This window comes from Emydura macquarii, unplaced genomic scaffold, assembly GCF_026122565.2.
Source record: "Emydura macquarii macquarii isolate MOO-44397 ecotype Brisbane River unplaced genomic scaffold, CSIRO-AGI_Emac_v2 contig_1253, whole genome shotgun sequence".
NCBI lineage: Eukaryota > Metazoa > Chordata > Testudines > Chelidae > Emydura > Emydura macquarii.
The window spans coordinates 76333026-76354256 of NW_027131390.1; the positions used below are offsets into that span (position 1 = coordinate 76333026).

Here is a 21231-nt window from a genome sequence, read left to right on the forward strand (position 1 = left end):
TTCTACTGATTGTCTTTTATCCCCACCACACACATCGGGCAGTTTTTCCCTCTGAATTCCTATGATGCAGGAGCCAACATGGCTACTTATTACTTTGATATTTTGTGTTTACATAAGCTTCAGCGATGTCAGTAGGAATACGCCTAAGCAATGCAAATACTGCTTGTTAGTTAATTGCTGCTGAAGAATCAGCAGAGGCAGAACAATTTTTTTTTTTTTTGGCACAAAGACCCTACAAAAATAATTTTTAAAAATGCTGCAATTAACTGGCTTTTTTAAATTTAAAAGAGAATCTGGAGCACATTATATCCCTACTCAATTTTAAATAGGTCAAGGAAGGCTGGGTCCAAAGTAACCAGATAGTGCTCTTTAATTTCTTTGCTTTTCCAAAACAACATGACTGGATCAGATGCTGTTTTGTAACTTTACTGACATGGTACTGGATTCAAAGTTGCATTTCTCACATCCAATACAATGACAAATACTCTATCATGGATCTTTCATTATCATCACCCCTCCTAAGCAGCAATTTTTTCCACACAGTCTTGTGCGGCATTCTTACTCATTTTGCATAACAGCACCATATGCAAAATGTGTATTAAAAATATTATGAAAAATAATTCTTGGAGGTACACAGCAACTCCAGCTATTTCTCTAATAAAAAGTAACTTTGTAATTTTAGTTTTATTCACCCAAAGGCCAGTCCACATTGTTAACCAACATCCTGGATTCCCTACTCCCTTAAAGCAAGTAAGTATTTGTTTCTTGCTTAATTATCCAGATATCACTAAACTGAATTCAGGGAAGTTTTAACAACAATGCTACTCTTTTATATACACATGGTCAGAATGAGGGGATATTTTAGATAATGAAAATGCTGACAGACTTGTAACCATGGCAGTGCTATCAGGCATCAATGTAATACAATAACTCAATAATGAGATTTGACCAAATCCGATACTAAAATAGTAAGTTATACCATTCTCATGACACAACAGTAGCATTCCAGTATTGCTATGGCACTTCTTTAGGAGTGCAGTGATTTGCTGACCCTTCACCTATTCATGCTGAGTGGGTTATGGTTTTAGGCTATGGAAAGCAAGACGACTCATCACTGCTCACTATGCTAAAACTACTGTTATTCCCTAATAAACGGCTATGCTCTTCTATTCAATTTTTTATGAAAGGCAGTGGTTACTAAACATAATTAAGAACTGGAATTTCCCAGGTGCAAATTCAGTCAGACTCTGTGAATTCTGGGAAATCACTTGATCTCTGTGCATCCATTAACCAGCAATTAAACTGGATAGGGACAGGATCTTCCTGAAAAAAAATCACCTGCTGCATCCCAGTTAGGTTTTCCATACTAGGCAAGTTAAAATAAGGTAGCACTCAAAGACAAATTGCTACATGGAAGCAGAAAACAGAAAAAAGGTAGGTTACAAAAACTCACATTAAATGATTAAAGGAAATATTAAAATATTTCTATGAAAATAATATTTCTCCCAAAAAGATTGCTCCAAAGTGCGGGTGGCTGCCCCACAAAACAAATGAATTCTACTGTTACACTGATAAACAGTACATGACAGCAATTCTGGCAGAGTGGAGGCTCAATGGAACTATTTCGCTTTGTCATTACAAAATCCCTCTGTCCCACACACATCCTTTTCCTTAGGCTTTCTATCTACTATATTAGGAATATAATTACACTGTAGTAACAGACACAGCTTTGCTGAGTTCTACTACCTTCAAAAGACATTTAATATATTTGCAGCTTCTCCCTGCCCCCAATCACAAAAAAAAGCCTCTTTACAGTCATACATTTGCAATGGGCCAACCAAATTTATAAATTAAAAATGCATATGCAACACAGAGGGTATTCTCCTGGCTGTCAACACACAAAAAGGATACACAATGAAATAGTTAAAACACAGCACACCGTATTACACTTAAAATGTTTCTCATTTCAAGTTTATTAAAACTTTAGCAGTACAAATGATCCAAGTTGTAGATTATCAAAAGACCAAACTGAAGTCCACATTAAAAAAAAGGGGTTCCCCAAAATGCCTCAAACTTTGAGACAGAATGGAAACAACAAGTCCACAACTCATTCACGTCTGTCTTCATCTGTTCCAGGACTTGATTCGTGATCAGACTTTTTATCCTTACGATGGGCATGGTCTCTTTCCTGACTCTTTGATTTTTGGTTAATTTCTTTTTCTTGCGAAGATCTGGTCTTTTCTTTTTCCCTACTCTGGTGTGTAGCTGATTTTTTTAATTCTCTATCCTTACTGCTTTGTCTTCTCTTTGAGTCTGGACTTTTATCCTGATCTCTACTAGCCTTTTTATCTTTATTGGTCTCAGGACTACTACTTTCACGGCTCTTTGAACGCTTCTTCCTTTGGCTTTCAATGTCATTTTTCTTATGTGAACTTCTACCTTCTCTGTTCAGATACTTCTCTTTGTTTCTACTTTGACTTTCCTCTCTTTCACAGCTTCTTGAATCTCTCCTCCTCTTATTCTCTTTTCCTTTAGATTTTTCTGGTGTGCCTTTTCTCTCTCTGCTTCTTGATCTTCCTTTTCTTTTTGATTCTTTATCTTGGTTTTTTGAATGCTCTTTACTTCTACTCCGGTCTCTGTCTTTACTTCTAGTTCTGGCTCTCTTCCCCCTGTCTCTGCTTTTGCTTCGTTCTCTTGCTTTACTATTGGAACTATGTTTTCCTTTAGTCTGCTCACGTTCTTTGCTCCTTGATTTTGCATGTTTTTCCCTGTCTCTGCTTTTACTGTGATCTTGCTCATTACTTTTTGATCCTGCACTTTTACACCTCTCCTTACTTCTACTCCTTTCTTTCTCTCTCCCTCTAGAATCATGATGCTTGTCTTTACCTTTCTCATGATCCCTCTCTTTGCTTCTTGATCTCACTCTCTTTTCTTCATGTCTGTTGTGCTTAGAGTCTCTTTCTCTGCTCTTTGATTTCTCTTTGCTTTTGCTCCGGCTTTTAGATTTAGCCCTTTTCTTGGCCTTATTTTTGTTATGCTTATCATCTTTTTCTGAATTTCTCCTTGTCTCCCTGTCTTTACTGCTGGATTTGTGGTCTTTTGTCTTCTTCTCTTTTTCCCCTTTTCTGTTTGGACTCTCAGAGATTTGTCTATGGTCTGATCCTTTTCTTTCCTTTCCTCTCCCTGGGCTTTTTTGAGTATCTTTCTTGTTTTCATTTACTTCACTCCTTGGAGAGAGAAAAATATTTATTTTTAAATCTTTTGAACTAAAGAAACTGCAGACTGAAGAAGTCTGGAAGAAAATAACTTCACTATTGAAACTGCTAATCACCACATAAAGTTTAATATGCATTATCACATCTATATTAATAGCTACACAATTAGCATAACCATGAAGAAAGGTGCGTTAAAGGGGGTAGAGTAAAAATTAAGAAACAGTGACATAACTAAGCCAAAATTAGATAGTCTCAGAATAAAAATATATCACTGTGATACAATATATACAAAAAAGACACTACTGCATTCTAGACAGAAATTCCAATGTATACTGAACTGAAAAGAAAAAGCAGTGTCTTACTTGTCTCCCTTTATCCATCTTTCTCCACTGGAAACTCTCATTCTTTGAGCTCTTTGCATTTCCTGCCTCCAATGTGGAGGAGTCTCACTGCGTCTGAAGCGATCCCTTGACCTGGATCTGGAAGGTGTCCGATAGCGCTTAAGAAGGGAAAAGGAAAGAATGTTAGATATAACAGAGAGTAACATTCTACAGTAGTGTGTCCTCTGTTAGCCAACTAGGGTCACACATCTGGGGGGAGATTCTGAGTGGCACCAACGAGAGGTGCAGCACAGAACTCACAGCTCAGGGGAAGAAGGGCCTAACGCGGATGTATGTCATCTTTAAAGACTGGCTGCTAACATAAATCAGACAGTTCTGAGAGTTGGTCTAATTTACAACATTCCACCAACAGTCTGCCAGTGGACTGCTCAAAACCCTACAGTAACTGAGAATTCACATAGCTGTCTTAGGCTACAAGGACTCTCCTATATCTGATATGTCCCTCCCATCCCCATTACTAGGGCTAAGAGTGGAGGGAATCCTCAGAAGACAGTTTGCAGCTGACTTCCTCAGTTATTCTCCCTCGACTGGATCCAGGGCTTTTAGAGCCAGTTTACACCGCTCTGACCCCTTTACCAGCGAGTATGGGAGAATCTCACCTCTGGACTGCAGTCAGACTTCATAGCAAAAGCACTGAAAATAAAGGTTAACACCTGTATAACATTATCTGGAAAAAACAGTTAGGGAAGAAATATAAAATCTTGCAAAGCAGTTACGTAAGCAAATTTTTGGTTGCACTGTGTTATTGAATTCTGATGTGCAAAGTATCTTGATGCAAATCTACAATCCTTTGTAAACTAGAATATTTTCCCTCCTGAAAATCAATTCAGCCTTCCAGCACATTATTAAGGCATAGGCATCTCACCAACTTAAAAGGTTAAAGAACCATTTAATTTTAAATCTCCGTTTTCACTCACTAATAGGTTCCTCAAAAGATTATTTTTTTCCATGTTTCTCGTGCTTACTCTCTGGGCCAAGAAGCAGCTTTTTTTGCAAGTTTGAGCAAAATGCCTGTTTGGAATTGTAAGTGCATGCTGTGGGGGGAAGGAGAGTGAGTTTTTTGCTTAAAAATGTTTGATCTGGTTTACTTCATTCAAGTATCTCAAAAGTGGCTTTTCAAATATATACTCAGCATATAAGTAGTTCTGGAAGGAATGCAATCTGAGCCACATTTTGAAACAAATGAACATGCAAGAACTTGAAAATATGTACAGAGTGACTAGGGCTCCTAGCAGTTCCAAAATACTTTAAATGAGTTTTATGTAAGAGCCAGATATTATTATTGTTTGGAAGAGAATTGTTGGACTTGAACCTGAAAATCTTTTAGATATTAAATCAAGTTTTAAAAAGCTTTTTTCATCACGATGAATGCTGCTCAATCCTGTCCTGCAATGAAAACTCTCCTTAGCATTTTGCAATGTATCACCAGAGCAACAGATTACAAAATGTTAAAGCTAGCGGTAAAAATTTAAGGGCTATTGCAAATGTTCATTATTGTAGGCCTGTCTTGACATGAGTAATTGGATGCGGCTGAGGCCTCATTTCTTGGGGGACAGGATTCTTGGGGGACAGGTAAATGGATCAGCAGGCTGGAAACAGAACGTCTATACTAGCTAAGATAGGTAAATGGGTCAGTAGGCTAAGAGACAGAACGTTTGTAACTAGTAAAGATAAGGGGGAACACTCAGGAAACCATTTACAATGGACAAGATAAACCTGGAAGGTAAGATGAGGCAAAGAGTATGTACAGCATGCTCTGTGCATGCACAACAAGGATTGGTTTCTACAAAGTGACTAGGCCAATCACAAAATGTGTGGATGCAATGTATAGTAAACACAATGTAATGTGTAAATGTACATAAAGGAAGAGTTTTGCTGTGTAACTTTGGATGTGTGGTATGCCCTGTACCCATCCCCTACAATTGAGCCCAATCAATTGAAGTGTAGTTTGATTGTATGCCAATAAAGAAACCTCAGTTAAGAGTTCAGAGTCAAGCTGAGTACTTGGGACCCAAGTAGATAAGGTCTCGGAGGCTACTGAGTGGACAAGGTCTCAGAAGCCACCCCAACGTACTCCTAAATGGATAAGGTCTCATGTTCTAGCCTGCTTTTTACCATCATTTCAATTAGGTTTGCTTTCAGCTGAAATCGTGATAAAAATGGATACGGCCACTGAAGCTGAATCTACATTTGAGCTCCCACAAATCCATCTGAACTAGGATTAGTATCAGTGGGAATTTTTTTTCTGTTTCCCCTAGTATAGATGATGCCCCGGTGTCCCAGTAGAGAATACAATAGATGCCCCAAACCGGATTTAACAATCTAACTTCAGTGTACTTTTTATTAAAATGTAATCATCAGAAAATAATTTACTTGGAATTCTGTTCTTTAGATTATCGTTATTACAAATTCCTATTCTAAATCTGAAACTCCTGGCACCTAACATGTCAGCACTTAGTTCCACCAAGTTGTTTTTCTGAGCTATGTTTTCTTCTGGTTAATTTTTTTTTTTTTTAATATTAAAAATTTTTCCAGATACATTCCTGGAGTTTTTTGTTCTCTGTAAAGTGGGATTTTGTTGTAAACTGGATCCTTTGAAGAAAACAGCTTACTGGTTTTCTGAAGATTTATATGGATAAAAAGATTACCACTCACTTTTCCCCCAAAGTTGGGGATTGTTTGGGCTTGCTGCTTTTATATAAAAGCAAAGAGTTTCCAAATGAGCAGAAGAGTGGTGGTGTTGGATAATGGAACAAATCAAACAGGTAGGCATGCACCTCCTACCATTTGGTGGCTCAACAACTCAGAGCTTTGAGCTACACACAATTTCTCACCTATCATGCAACAAGATCTGAAATTCAGAGTAAGGGATCTATTACAATTGAACACTATTTCTCAAACCAATATTAAAGCAATTTGGAAAGTGCTTACCAATCTCTTCCACAAACTCCAACAATGAGCATCACAAATTAATGTTACTTTTTCATTGAGACCACTGGCAATAAAGTCATATTTCGCCAGTGATATTTAAGATTTTATAGTTTATTTCAAAATGATTAACAACTCATACTTTTGAACTTTCAGATAATTGGGGGGAGCAAAACGGATGTAATTTTCCTTTAAAAATCAATTTTCTTTTAAATGCATTTACTGAAGCAGTACTGGCTAGTGAATAGACCAGGAACATTAGAGTCAGAACTGCTGGGTTCTATACCCAACTCTATTACTGTCTCACTATGTGATCAAATCACTTAACCTCCATGCCTTAATTTGCCTATCTATAAAATACCTCTGATCTTCCCTCCCAAGAGTGATGTGAAATTGCTTTGAGATCCTCAGATGATATGTGCTATAAAAGTGCAAATCATCACCACATAGCAAGGTTTTTGTTTACACTTACCCTTGGTCCTCTTCCTTTTATTTTCCTTCCAGATCTGGTCACTAAAAGCCTTCTCTGATATGACGACTGGGAGTTTGATGGATTACTAAAATTGAAGAGAATTGATGCTGTCTATTACATTGTTTTAAAAATTGTAGTGGGGGAAAGACAAGAAAAGATCGTTCTCCACTGCTATTTTGGATTAGTTCTTTTGCAAATTAAAGAAGTAAGTTCATATGAAAATAAAGATTAATTCTCACACTCTCCAGTCAGTTCAGATAACAACTAATGGTCATTCTACACTACTTTAAATTTTACCATCCTATTCACTGTATACAAAAGGCATACAAGATTAAGAAATCCTTTTGGAGGCAGAGAGGGAAAAGAAGTGTTCCTTTACATATTTTTTGGGAAAAACTTGGCATAGGAACATCTTGGAACCTCAATATATATGCACATGCCAAAACAAAGTCACTGTGTCATAATATTATAAGCCTTACCTGTCCCCATCCCTATCATTCATCATTTTGTCTAAATTTGTGCTATCTAAATTCTTAAGGATAGGGACCTTGTCTCTTTAAATGTTTTTCTAAGCACTCTTTTGGGTGCTGCAAAAATAAATAATAATTTGCAGTGGAATTACATCTTATGAAACATTTCAGTGACAGCCACAAAGAATGAACAACTCTGTTTAGCCTCAGGATAGATATTGTATCACCATGACTGGTGTTGTACAATATTGACCACACTGACCAACCAGTGTGCTCCAACATGGATCTGGAGAGACCCACTTATAAGGCTGAGGTTCATCTGCCAGGTCCAATGGAACTTCCTCCCACAAGATAATATTGAGGTCAATAGCACAGTAATATTTAAAGAGAGTCATACACACATATCAAGAACAACAGATATACTTTTTAATTTTGTCTAGAATAGAGAATATAATTCCCTAGGCTTCAGGGCACAAGTCAACCACTAGCTGCATGTGGTCAGGAATACATTACCTATATGGGCAGGTTATTTCGTAACTATCCATTATTATGAGGTTTCTTGTACTTGTCTCAGAAATTTCTGTACTGGCTACAGTTAGTAACAGGATACTGGAGAAAATGAACTATTAGTGTGATAAGATATGGCAGTGTGTAGTCCCACTCAAACACATGTAAGCTTACCTCTCTCTTTCTTTCTCCCTGCTCTTCCTTTCTTTTTCTTTTTCATCTACTTTAGGAGGACTTTTTCTCATGAGGAACCTGTTTTCTGGTACAGGAGGGATCTCCTCAGGACGGACAGTAGACAATGGCTGTGCTTCAGGATTTTCATCTTCACTTTCACTGGATGAGCTTTATTTATACACAAACAAAAAGCTATCAATGCTTCAGGTTTAGATATTTGTGTACTTATTTGGGCTTTCCAGGGAAGGCCTCTCAACCTGTCTACATTTAAGTACTTCAGAAGCTTTGTCAACTGAAAATACATACAGAAAAAAATGAGAGAAATTATTTACATGGTCATCAGAGCAATTTAGAAAAGGTCTGAGTTCTGCAGGCTACACTAAATGGTCTTTTTAGTAGCAGTAAAAAAGAAATATAAAGAACAAAAATTGAAAGTTATCAACCCAAATACTTATAAATATTTTAAAGTATTTACACATACAAAACAAAGGCAGAGGTTTCAAAAATAGCAGCCATTTTGCTCCCATGAGGTCTTCACTCTGAGATGTATATTAGGTACTGCAGTACTCTGTACCTCAAAGCAGCACCCTGGAATCCCCATATTCACCACTGTCATACAATTATGATACGTTTTGTACAAAGTATGCCCTTGCGAGGTATTTTAGAAGTCTTAATCTGGTAAACATTAATATCCTGTTGGATTATATGTGCTATCATTGTATGTGAAGTTTTGAAGTTTTGCTGTGTGTGTTACTGAAATATATTGTGGGGTGAGAAACACTCATAACCAGCCTTTCAGGTATAACAATGGACTAACCAGACAGGGTTAATGGCTCACCAACACCCATCAAGGAAATAATCCACTATCTCACAAACTGTATACAATGAAAACTTCTCAGAGAGAGCACATAGACACTGCTCCCCAAACTTTTCCTCTCAGGCCCCAGTAATAGAATGTTTCCATGCCACCCGGAAGTTGCGGCTAGCAGCCGAGAGCAGGGGCCGAGTTGGGGCTTTAGCTGTGGCAGGGGACTGGGGCTTGGATGGAGAGAAGCTGGGGGTGGAGCAGGGCTGGGTGGCGCTCCCTGCCCAGGCCCTCATGGGGCCTGGTCTGGGACTCGCTGCACCCCCCCCCCCCGTACGTTCCGCTGTGCCCCTAGGAAGGCACACCTCACATTTTGGGGACCACTGACATAGACAATAGACACTGCCTGACCAATGGGGGTGGATCCCCACATCACAAGCAAAGATTTTTCCAGGAAGCTGGAAGAAGCTATAAAAGAGGGGAACTGACATCATTTGGGCTCTTCCCCACCCAAACAACACCTGGAAGAAATGTCAGGAGGACAAAGACTTTAACTTGGGAAGGGTAGTCCCAGGCTGGACACAGTTCTAGGTTTCTGACCAGTGCAAGACGGTACAGTTCTGGGGTATGAGTCGGGAAGCTGGTGGGAACTGGCTGATGCCTTTCTCTGTGTGACTCATGAGTGGCTCAGGGAGCAGTCATGCAACCTAGTTGGATGTGGGGCAACACATGCTGTTATGCTGAGCGATAACAGCACCTGGAGGGGTTTACTGCTTGCCACTAGCAAAGCATTGTGAGAGACAGCCCAGGCTGGAGAGTTAAGGGAGCACAACAATACCCTAGTTCCAGGTTGTACCCTGGGAAAACCTGTCACATATGCATATTCCTAACTGACATTATACAAGATTTTTGACCAATGATTTTTTAAATACATATAGTGAATTGCCAAATATACTTATACTGTATCTTTAGATTAGAGATGGCTGGAAATTTTCTGGGGAGCCTGACCTTCCATGGTCTGTGGCTCTAGCCTGCCATGCCAGGGCTTTCAGGCTCCCTTCTGTGGATCTTGGAGCCTGAAAGCCCCAGGAACTTTGTCTCCAGTTGGGGCTCAGCTCCCAGTTTGGCAGCCACGAGCATGAAAGATTCTTATGCTTCCAGGCTCCCTGTTACAGAGCTGGGAACCTGGAGGTCCTGGGATGGGCTTCCAGGCTCGGCGACTCCATGCAGACTTCCCTGGGCTGGGAAGCCCAGGCTTCCCGACCCCTAGGCCAGCTGGCTCCCTGAGCTGCTTGACTTTGAATGAAACCAACTTTCCAAATACCAACATTTCTCACAAATCAAGAGTCCCAAGTTTCAGCCAACTCTACTTTAGATCCAGTGTAGATAAAAAGGGTCACTTTCAGATTGTGCGTTTGAATGACTGACTGTGAGGAATTGTATGATTATATGTTGGAACCAAAAGGAAATCTAAAGGGAGCTTTTTTGGGAATTGAGAAAACTGAGTGTGTTTAGATGGTAAAAATACATGAAGATGATGCTGGTCTGCAGAAGAGCACTGCCGTAGCAGATGATTTCCTTGATTCTTAATAGTTGTGCTGAAAGAAAACACACTTGTACAACTTTACCTCTAAGTCAGATTTTTTTATGGGAATACTGTAGTAAACTGGGGGTAACATTTTCAGAACCAGCCAAGTGACTTAGGAGCCTGAAGTTCTATTGACTTTTAAAGGAGACTTTGGGGTAACATTTTCACAAAAGCATCAGACACGTTTAACTTTGACAACCGATTTTTGAAAAGTTATTTGCAAGTTACACATCAGTAAATTAAGGTGTTAATATGTTTGAGCTTTAATTTTGTTCCTTTTTAGACCTATATTCTCTTCATCACACATTAGAATAGTCTCACTCTGTATACATTAATTCAAGTTAATGAATACAGAAATGAGTTGTGTTAACTTTACAATGAACAACTTTACAAATCAACACGTGAAAATTTCAATCCAAACCTACACAAGTGGCTCTCGTTATGTACATTGGCAATTATGTACAGTACTAAAGCAGGAAAACTGAAGCAATTTACAAAAAAGTAAACAAGGGTCATACAATTCTTCACACACCTAACTGGTGCTAGTTCAAACAGGTATGTACCAAAGAAACATATATGTGCAAAAACTGACATGATTTTATTAACAGAAATTTTTCCTACATCAACACCAAAACAAGAAAGTAGCTAGCTAAAAACATTTATTTTTCTACCGCATCTGTACTAACCTATATTAAGTATTACATTTAAATTTTTAACAAAAAGCAATTTGGACAGCTTCCAAAAACCCTTTTAGAATAGCAAAATTATCCTACCTTTTCTTGCTTTTCTTTCTCTTTTTCTTTTCCTTCTTATGTTTTCTAGAATTTTTCTTGTGTTTCTTTTTTTTCTTCTTAGGTTTCTCTTCAGAAGCACTTTCAGAATCAGATGATGAATCAGAAGAAGATTTGGAGTCACTTGAACTTCCTGATTCACTGGATGAGGAGGAGGACTTGTGTCTTTTCTTCTCTTCTTTCTTGGCTTTAAATCAAAGTTATAAAGACATAAATTTAGATGTCAAGCAGTTTAATCAAAAGCATAGAATAGGCAACTCTATCTGATATCTCTCAGAATTTCCTAAATAATTCTGACATGATGCTTTTTAGAAGTGATCTTACATTAAAAGTATATCAGAATGAAGAGTCTTATCAGGAGTTTGTTTTTTGGCTCCCCGTATTAACATGACCTCAGACAATCTATTCAAACCCAATTAAATCAGTTTGAAAACAACAGCACATGACCTAGGCTGATCTGATGAGTTACTTTACAGCTGGCGCAACATGAAATATCACAGGTTGGGGAAGATCCATGAAAAAAGTAATTCTTCTAAGTGAAACTGAGCTCAGAAAATAGAAGTGACCCTCGAAGCTCATCACTTTTCTACAAAAACATGCCCAAAAGTATGATGGTGCAAGCCAACTACTACTAATTGCTTCAGGTTAAAAAGATACCTCCATTATGGATAGGCTTTTCCAGAGTTATCCACTATAGAGTTCCTTGCATCTTCCTCTACAGTCCATGAAAGGATAATAGGCTTGATGGACAATTAATCTGATCTTGTATGGCGGTTTCAATGTCTTATCATATCCTTGGCCTCTAATGAAAAGGATTATAGTGCCACTCTTGGAGATGGATACCAGTCCATTAGGACCTGAATTGAGAACCTAATGTCTTAACTTTGACAATATTTGAAGCAGGTATCATTAAAAAGAGCTAATCATGACAAAAGTAGAAGTGCAAAAGACAATTTTAAAACAATATAATATATTCCACCCTTTCATTAATCAGGTAAAATAAAAAATAAAAAGGATGTCTCAACTAGACATATTAAGAAATTCAATCCAAGCTATTCCCAGCCAGACTCCCTCCAAAAACGTGTCAACATAAGGGAGTCATAGGATATTTTCAGACCCTGGAACATCATTATAATTGGCTAATGAATTAGTTTTAAATTTTATTTTCCTCTCTCTGTAAATTGCAAAGAAAATCATCACTAGCTACAGGACAGTTTTGCATGGTAAGAAACTGAATCTCAGGCACTAGAAAAGACAAGACATGACAAAAGAAAAATTTTAAAAAGTGAAAAGAACTCACACTGTGTCTGTAGGAAATCTATATTTCAGCAGAAAGTTTGTTATGATCTTAAAAACAGACTTCAGAGTCAAAGAAGAATTTTAAATTTGAATATGACTCCCAGCTGGGATCATGTTGGTCTAATTAAACAGTTATTGGGAGCTAGCTTAAAAGTTAATGAATCAGTTTCACTACTGGTTTATGCTAATTTCAGCTGGCATACACCAATGTACAAACAATGGAATGTTTGCCTGTTAGAAGTTATAGTGGCAAAAAGTAGCTTCAAACTCCCTTCTAAGGTAGCGGTGATTGCAAAGGGGAAGGCAAGGGCACAAAAACGAGGACACAGGTGGTCAGCACAGCTGGAAAAGTGGATGCAACTACCTCAGAAGGATGTACACCAACTCAGTGCATCCCCTCTGCAGCTGCAAATTAAAATGTTGCCTCCTCTGGAAGAAACCATGAGGAAGAGCACCAAAAGAAGCCACCAGGGTGAGCCGAGCACAGCGGGCCTTGACAGTACAGAGGGGTGTAATCTGTACCTAGCTGTGGTGGAATAAGATGTGGTTATAAAAGGAATATTGAGCTAACACGCTGGAGTAGCTGTTCTTCAGAAAAATGGTCACATTTACAATTACCTACATTCCACAAAATATAACCTGCAATTGTGGCTAACAAACCCATGGGAATTGAAATGACTGGAGCTCCACAGTTCAACAGAAGCGAGCCCCTCAACAGCTCCAAATAACGAGGCTGACAACCAGCTTTTCTCCTGTGAAGTTCCTTAATTCTTCAGACGTGAAGTTTCAGAGAAATTCCACTTCAGCAGAGATCTCTCAGCCTCTGTTGACATGAAGCTTTTGTGTATTCATAGAACTTAAGAACAAAGGGTGGGCTTACTGTGTTCAACTGAGAGTAGTAAGGAACCTTATGAAGAATCCATTAAGTTAATCCATGTACTGGAAGTTATATAGTTATTTTGAAAATAAAATGGGAATTCAGTTAATTCTATATTTCAAGTAGAACGACCAGACAGTGGGTCAGAAGGAGAGGACTGACTTCCACGTAGAGAGCTGGAGGAGATGAAGAGCTTCTCCTGAACTAGTACAAACTTGGAAATCCCCCTTAGAGGGGTATAAACTGCTAATTCAGGGAGAAGTGTGTTAATTCTGGAAATTATTGGCAACTGTAGGTCCTTCAAACCACTCAGCTGTCATGTATAAAATGACTGCCTTATGATTGAGTCAGAAATTGAGTTTCACGATCATAGCCATAGATATCAACGGCCAAAGAGGGGTTGTCATGTTCAGCCCTCAAGCTGGGCTGTTTCTTTTACATATATTAAAAAGAGATAGCCCTGTACAAATGGAAGAAGAAATTAATACCATTCAGATATTCACATCTATAAGCTCCTGCCCAGTCATTTATCTATGCTAACTACCTCTTCTATCCAATGGAGGGGATATAAAGAGAATAGTTAATGGATGCGGAAGGGGGGAGTAAACGGAAGGGCAAGCCTAGCCAACAGCACACACCATTTTTGAGAAAAGATGGTTACTTACCTTGTAACTGTTGTTCTTCGAGATGTGTTGCTTATGTCCAATCCATTGTAGGTGCGTGTGTGCTCCCTACACAGTTACCAGAAAATTTTTCCCCTTAGCAGATCCTGTAGGGCTGACTTCGGCGCCCCCTGGAGTCCCGGGCACATGCACAGTATATCAGGCACTGCTGGCCCTATGCCCCCTTGGTTCCGTCTTGCCGACAATTCTGACAGTGGGGACAGGGGGTGGATCATGGAATGGACATGAGCAACACATCTCGAAGAACAACAGTTACAAGGTAAGTAATCATCTTTTCTTCTTCGAGTGCTTACTCATGTCCATTCTATTGTAGGTGACATGCAAGCAGTACCTTGGAGGCAGGTTTGGAGTTCATAGGCTGGTTAACAGTACTACCATTGGGCTGGCCACTGACCCTGAAGTCACCCTGGAGGGGCCGGGTAGGGACCTTGCCCCTGCCCCTCAGGTCAAAGAGGCTGGGTAGGGGGGAGCCGGTAGGTCCTTTCCCCCTCTGGAATCACCAGACCCTCCTGCTGGTGACCAGCGTTGCCCTGAGCCCGACCATCTCCCTGTCTCATGGTACCAAGGGGAAGGCAAGCAGTATCTATGCTACCCCAGTACTCCTTTGGCCGATGTCTTGGGGACAGGGAGTACAAGTCCGGGGACCGGCAGCATCACTGCCTGGACCAACTCAGCGAGGAGGACCGGGAGCGACATCTGGGCGATCGGGAGCCTCTCAGTATAGAAGACCGCAGTCGGCGGGACTCCTCCCTGGGCGAGCGTCGCAATGCCGGTGACCGGGTTCTGCGCGGCATATGTGCGGGCGAACTCATCGGTGCCGGTGACCAGACGGGGAGCATCTGCTTGATACCGAATGGGACTCATGGTGACTCGTCAATGCTCCTGCCCTCAGTGCCAGTGACCGTGAGTGACGCCTTGGACTGTTTAGGCTTCTCTAGTACTGGTGCTCCAACCTCAAAGACCGCCTCGGTGCCAGGGAACGCACCCAAGGGGATCAGCCTCTCGGTGGAATTGATCTCTGCCTCGGTGACCCGTCTCATGAAGAAGTGCGTCGGTGGTCTGGTGAAGTGTGCAGCCACTAGGGGGGGACCCATGGGAGGCTTCCCCCTCGATGCCAGTGCCCCACCCCTCACCCTTTCCTTTCGGGGGTGAGAGGAACAGGCAGGCCCAATAGGTTGGCGGCCGCCTGCGATGCCTCCAACATCAATGGCACCGCGAGGCGTAGCGGTCCCCTTCCGCTCTCTGGAGTCAGAGGGCGCTCTGCAGAGGGGCTCACCGCCCCGGGCAAGACCTGCCCCAGTAGGGGTTGTTCGGCACACTGGCTCTGAGCTGCCCTGGAGCTTGACCCCACATCCTTAGCCTTCTTCCATGCGGGGGAGCGGTGTTCTGCCAGACGCTGTTTTCTGGGCTTCTTCTGTAGTGAAGAGGAAGCCCGGTGCCACAATGGAGCTGGTGCCAGAGGAGCACTCTGCACCAACCTGGTGTTCGGTGCCAAAAGGGAGTGGGACGGCTCCGATGCCAGTCTCAGAGCTGCCTCCATTAACAAGGCCTTCAGATGGATATCTCAGTCCTTTTGAGTCCACGGTCTGAATGCCTTGCAGATGCGGCACTTGTCCTTTCTGTGAGACTCCCCAAGGCACATCAAACAGTCTTCATGGGGGTTGCTAACTGGGAAGGCCTTCCCGCAGGATTTACAAGATCTGAAGCCTGGAGATCAGGGCATACCCCAATGCTGGGTGGAGGTCCCTAACAGGACTACCTTATCTACTACTACAAAAAATAGCTATCAACTATCTAAACAACTACTTACCAAGTATTTACGTGAAAACAAAGACTACAGCTAACAGACGCAAGCAAGCAAGAACATAGTTCCAGTAACTGCCAGTGATGGAAAGAAGGAACTGAGGGGGCATAGGGCCGGCAGCACCTGATATACAGTGTCATGTGCGCGGGACTACAGGGGGTGCCGAAGCCAGCCCTACCAGATCTGCTAAGGGGAAAAATTTTCCAGTAACCATGCATGGGGTACGCACGCACCTACGATGGAATGGACATGAGCAAGCACTTGAAGAAGGAGCTGTAACTTTGGGGACCTGCAAGGCAATAATACATAGGGAACAATTCTCTCTGACCCAATTCAATTTCAGATGTTTTAGGCTTAAGGGCTGTACAATCAGTGGATTTTCAACCAGTAGCTAGGTCACGATAGCCAATTCCTTTCCAGTTATTATTACACCATCCTCACAGATAAGATGGGTTGGAGATAGCTCTGTCCCAACAATGATCAACTGCAAAAAGAGTACTATATATAGAATCCTATATGATGGCTGTCATGGAGGCAAAGGCAACTTGGAGGCCCCAGCACTGTGGTGTAGGCCTGAACCAGAGCAGGCCCAAGCCATGGATACTATTTGAAGCATAATGGTTAATCCTCACACTGGAAGAGAACAAAACTAGGCATTATAGATAAGGATGTTCCGGACACATTGATTGTTTGTTCATGCCACCCCAGGTTCCACTATGATAATTAACTGAAGTGGGAACATCCTGCCTAAACATTCTGTGATTTAACATTTATGACACATTGGGGCCCTGCTTGTAACCATCTATGAATGAATGTTTGGGAACATCCTGAAATCTGATTGTGATAATTTACAAGTGAAGGAAAGTGCCCAGTGCATATCAGGAATGTGGTTGATGTGTAAATCATGGGGCAATGAGAGGGCAAATAAGATTTCTTGTATTTCTTTTTAGTAAAATGGTATTAATAAAATTGGTGTAAGTGTAAGGATTTTATTAAGTTAGTAAGTAAAAGATAATTGTCACCAATGTAATGGAATAAGAATATAATGATTTTTAGTAAGTATGAATGAGGAGTGAATGCAGTTTGAGTGCTAAGATAAGACGGCAAGAAACTAATTGCTGAGGTAATGTTCTCAGTCTTCAAGGGCAGGAGGGAGAGAAGATGTTTTTGTTTAAAGAACTTTTACAACCCAGATGGCCGAAGATCAAGATAACCCCGGAAAACAGGGGAGTTAGCACCCAAGGACAGGAACAGATAAAGTGTGAAACAGGAACGAAGAAATAACGAGAAAGCTGTCACACTTGCAATATCAAACATCAAACAAGGAGACTATTTGACATGACAAAATCCATAGATTCGAATAGGGATGGATAAATAGAAAAGTGAGGAGAAGAAACTTGGACTTTGGGCTCATTCTGCAGACCCCAAGGAGCATCATGTCGTGACCGACATAAGCCCGGCTCCACCTCCGTGTCTGAATTACCTGGCCAATGATTCAGCTCGGGCAACAAGGGACTGGTAATTATATCCCTCCTGCAGAAAAGTGTGTGTGTGTGTGTGTGTGTGTTAGGCAATTGCTTTTTAAAATGTTTTTCTTTTTGTATTCATAATAAACGCGGCATACTGCCTTATCCCCTGAATAAGATCCTGCTGTTTATTTTATAAGTATAACAAACTTACTTTCCAGTATCGATACATCACCTGTAATCAGAGGTTAGTATTTCTCACTGTTAAGTTTTTTATTGTTATCATAGAGAAGACTTTTCTGAGATAGACTGGAATGACCAAATCAGTGGGGACAGATCCACATCTGGAAGGCACAAGATCCACATCATCTCTGGTTGGGTTTCAGTCAACTTCCATCACAGTCTAGATGTGCTTAGGGGACTTCAGGTTACTGTTTGGAAATTGGACACGTATTCCTCATGGCTAGCAAGATCAAGTGGGCAGATACTGTGTTCATTATTGTTAGTGTGTGTTAATTCTTCCTAACGGAGGGCAAGATGCTAGTGTTTCTCATATGAGCAATAATTAGGCTATTGATAACCATCTCTTCATTTCAACACTCTTACTAATCACCTTGTCTCAAATATGCCCTTTCTGGGTAAAGTTATTGAGCATGCAGTAATGAGGCAATATGTGAAGTCTTCAGATTTTCTTTGTTCCCTGTCAATCCAGTTTTTGATTTGGGTGTATTGGCTCACTCTGATTGCCCTCTAATGATGAAAGTAACAATTTCAAAAGCTGTGTGGGTGGGCGGGTAGAATCACTGAAGCGGTTCTGCTCTTTCAGAGAAATACCAGACTATAGTGTTGGATTGCTGGCCCAATAGCTCTCTCGAGGGATTCTGTGGAGTTCTATTCTGTTAGTTCTCCTATTCATTATGTATGTGAGGTTCTGGTGAAGAATGCGGCCATTTATATTGAGATGCCACATGTACACCGGTGAAATGCAGCTCTATTTGTTTTCCATTGTATGCAGACTAGGTTCTCTCTTTGCTTTTCCAGCGCCTGGCTGAGACAGCGACTTTGATGACAGCAAGCTGTCTGAAGCTCAATCAAGACAGCAATGAGGTGGCTATTCACTGCAGAGAAGCTTCTAGAGAGGCTGACAGGCATGGTATCTTGTTCCTCAGTTTTGCTCCTCCTACACAAGAGGGTATGCAATTTATGGATACTTTTTTGAGCCCCAGATGGCTACCTTGGCCAAAAGCGTCTTTTCCCAACTGCACTTGTAACAACTGTAATCACTTAACACAATTTCACAATTATTCATACCTTTGTGACCTCCAGATAGGCCGATCAGAAAGCAAGTGTGAAAAATCGGGACGGGGGTAGTAGGTGCCTATATAAGAAAAAGCCCCAAATATTGGGACTGTCCCTATAAAATCGGGACATCTGGTCACCCCACCTCCAGAATGGATTAGCATAATGTTCTCTACAGTCTCACTTGGAAGTTTCAGCTGGTGTAGATTGTAAAGGCCTGACTGCTTACTGCAGTTGGCCATAGACATTACATCAGTGTTCCATAGACTGTACTAGCTTCCCATTCACTTCTGGGCCCAATACAAAGTGAAGCATTCTCTCTTAGAAGTTATATATGGCTTGGCTCCTAGTCACCCGAGACCATTTCTTTTGTTATGTACAGTCACGGCAACTGAAATCAGCTGACAAGCTTTTTAAGTGTCCCTAAAGCTGCTGGCAGAATGTTTTTGATAGAGGCGCCTCTACTCTAGCATTTGCTTTTGTTGTTGGTCAATACAGAAAAGCAGGATATAAAGCCTATCTGTTTTCTCAAGCTTTTACCTAAGAGACTTACTTATACAATTTATCATGTAGAATGTTGACTTAGTAAATTATTTGTTGTACAAATTCTAACAATACAAAATTAGTGCATCTGTCCAGTGAACATGATGGGTGCATTTTTAAATTGAAAAATAAACAGTTTCCAAAGCATTACATGAAAAGGAGTCTGATATGAGATGTCCACTCTTTTTATGCTGTACACAAACAAGCAGAGGCATCACCACAGACTCTGAACAGCCAATAGAGAACAGTCCATTCAGTTTGCTCTGAACAAATTCGTGAGTAAGGCCCAAGACACTACTTTCATACTCTTCCCAAACATTGAGGAATTTTACTTTCTCTCCACTCAGGACAGCATCATCCTGGAAATCACTGCATTTCTTCCTATCTAAATTCAACTGAAACAAGATGGCTCCAAGCCCCAGTTATGAAGTGTCTGTGTGGAGAATGAAAGAAAGGGTGAAGTCAAGTTCCTCTTTCCTATGATACTATTGTCTAGAGCTTGTCAAAACCAATTTGGGATGCAGTTTTATCTCCCTCTATGGCAAGTTTAGGTCTGTACTAAAGTTGCTACTTCAAACTGGCTACTAAGTGGGAATTGAAGGTAAGGAACTCTCCAGGGTAGACTTCTACATGAACAGAGCAGAAAGCAGAACACAGGCATCTGTTGCAAGCTTACTTCAATCGCTGACATATTTGTGGAAGAGGATGAATGTAGAGCACTGTGAAATTGCTGTGCAAAGCAAACACCAAAGATGGCAAGGATTTTCTGCCAACACATGATCGTTTATGTCCAAAGGCAAATATGTCTTCTTAAATACCAGGACAAGTTTGCCCTCAGTCAATTACAGGCCACAGCAGAGAACTGACTGCCAGGGCTTACTATAAAAGAAAAAGGACTTTGACAGCCAGATGCTATTTATCCCCATTCTTTTCCTTATAAAATTTCAGTCTATAAATATGTCCGAAACAGGCCCCTCCCTCACCAACCCATCCACCATATTCTGCAGAACTTGTCAGACTTCATTCATCATACAGTCTATTGGCGTAATTGTCCACTCTCCACACTTCAAACTTCTTCTTACAAAATGTAGCCACTCTATGAGACCACAGAGCATTGGGCTTGAATGGGAGACAGCATCTGGCCCAAGAATCAGACTTAACTCAGATTCATAGGGCTCAAGTCACAAAGGACCATTAAATCATGCAGTCTGACCTCCTGTATACCACAGGCCATTACATTTCCTGTATTGAGCCCAATGACTTGTTTGGTAAAGCATGTTTTCCAGAAAAGATTCCAAGTCTTGAGTTCAAGACATCAAGAGGTGAAGAATTCACCACTTCCCTTAGTAGTTTTTCGAATGGTTAACCACCTTCACTGTGATTCATGCCCGACTTCCAATTTGAGTTTGTCTGGCTTCAACTTTCAGTCACTGGTTCTTGTTATGCCTTTCTTCACTAGATTAAAGAGCCCACTTGTCTCAGTATTTTCTCTCCATAAAGGTACGTACACAGTAATCAAGTCACCTCCGAATCTTCTTTTTGATAAGCTAAACAGATTGTACTCTCAGTCTGTGACTTGGTCTACACTTACTTCTGCGATTCGGTGGCAGTCAACGGGATTTACGCAAAGAACTTGCGTAACTCCCGTCGACTGCTATGCTTCTCTTCTGTGCACCGTCTTCACTGCACTGCACGACAGGAACTGTGTTCCCGTCAACGCAGCGCTACACCATTTGTGGGGATGGATTAATAACGTCGACTTCTGGATCGACTGAGTGGGTCTGAACTAACCGCTCAGTCGATCCAGAAAAGTCGATCTGACAGTGGCGACTTTGCCACCGTCAGTGTAGACATAGCCTCTAACTGCAAGGCATTTTCTACAGCCCTTGAATCATTTGTGTCTCTTTAT

The 21231-nt window shown here is 40.9% G+C and overlaps 1 protein-coding gene across 3 annotated transcripts in view; it reads right to left on the reverse strand.

Moving 5' to 3' along the window:
- Positions 1-1943: 1943 nt before the first annotated feature.
- PPIG (peptidylprolyl isomerase G) overlaps positions 1944-21231 on the reverse strand; it is a 43665-nt gene continuing 24377 nt past the window's right edge. For all 3 annotated transcript variants that reach the window (XM_067549281.1, XM_067549279.1, XM_067549280.1), the window contains 5 exons: positions 11334-11538; positions 8168-8335; positions 7017-7101; positions 3578-3714; positions 1944-3227 (listed from right to left, as the gene is read on the reverse strand). In XM_067549281.1, coding sequence (XP_067405382.1) covers positions 2108-3227; positions 3578-3714; positions 7017-7101; positions 8168-8335; positions 11334-11538 — 1715 coding nt within the window. In that variant the 3' untranslated portion in view covers positions 1944-2107. The remainder of the gene's footprint in view (positions 3228-3577; positions 3715-7016; positions 7102-8167; positions 8336-11333; positions 11539-21231) is intronic.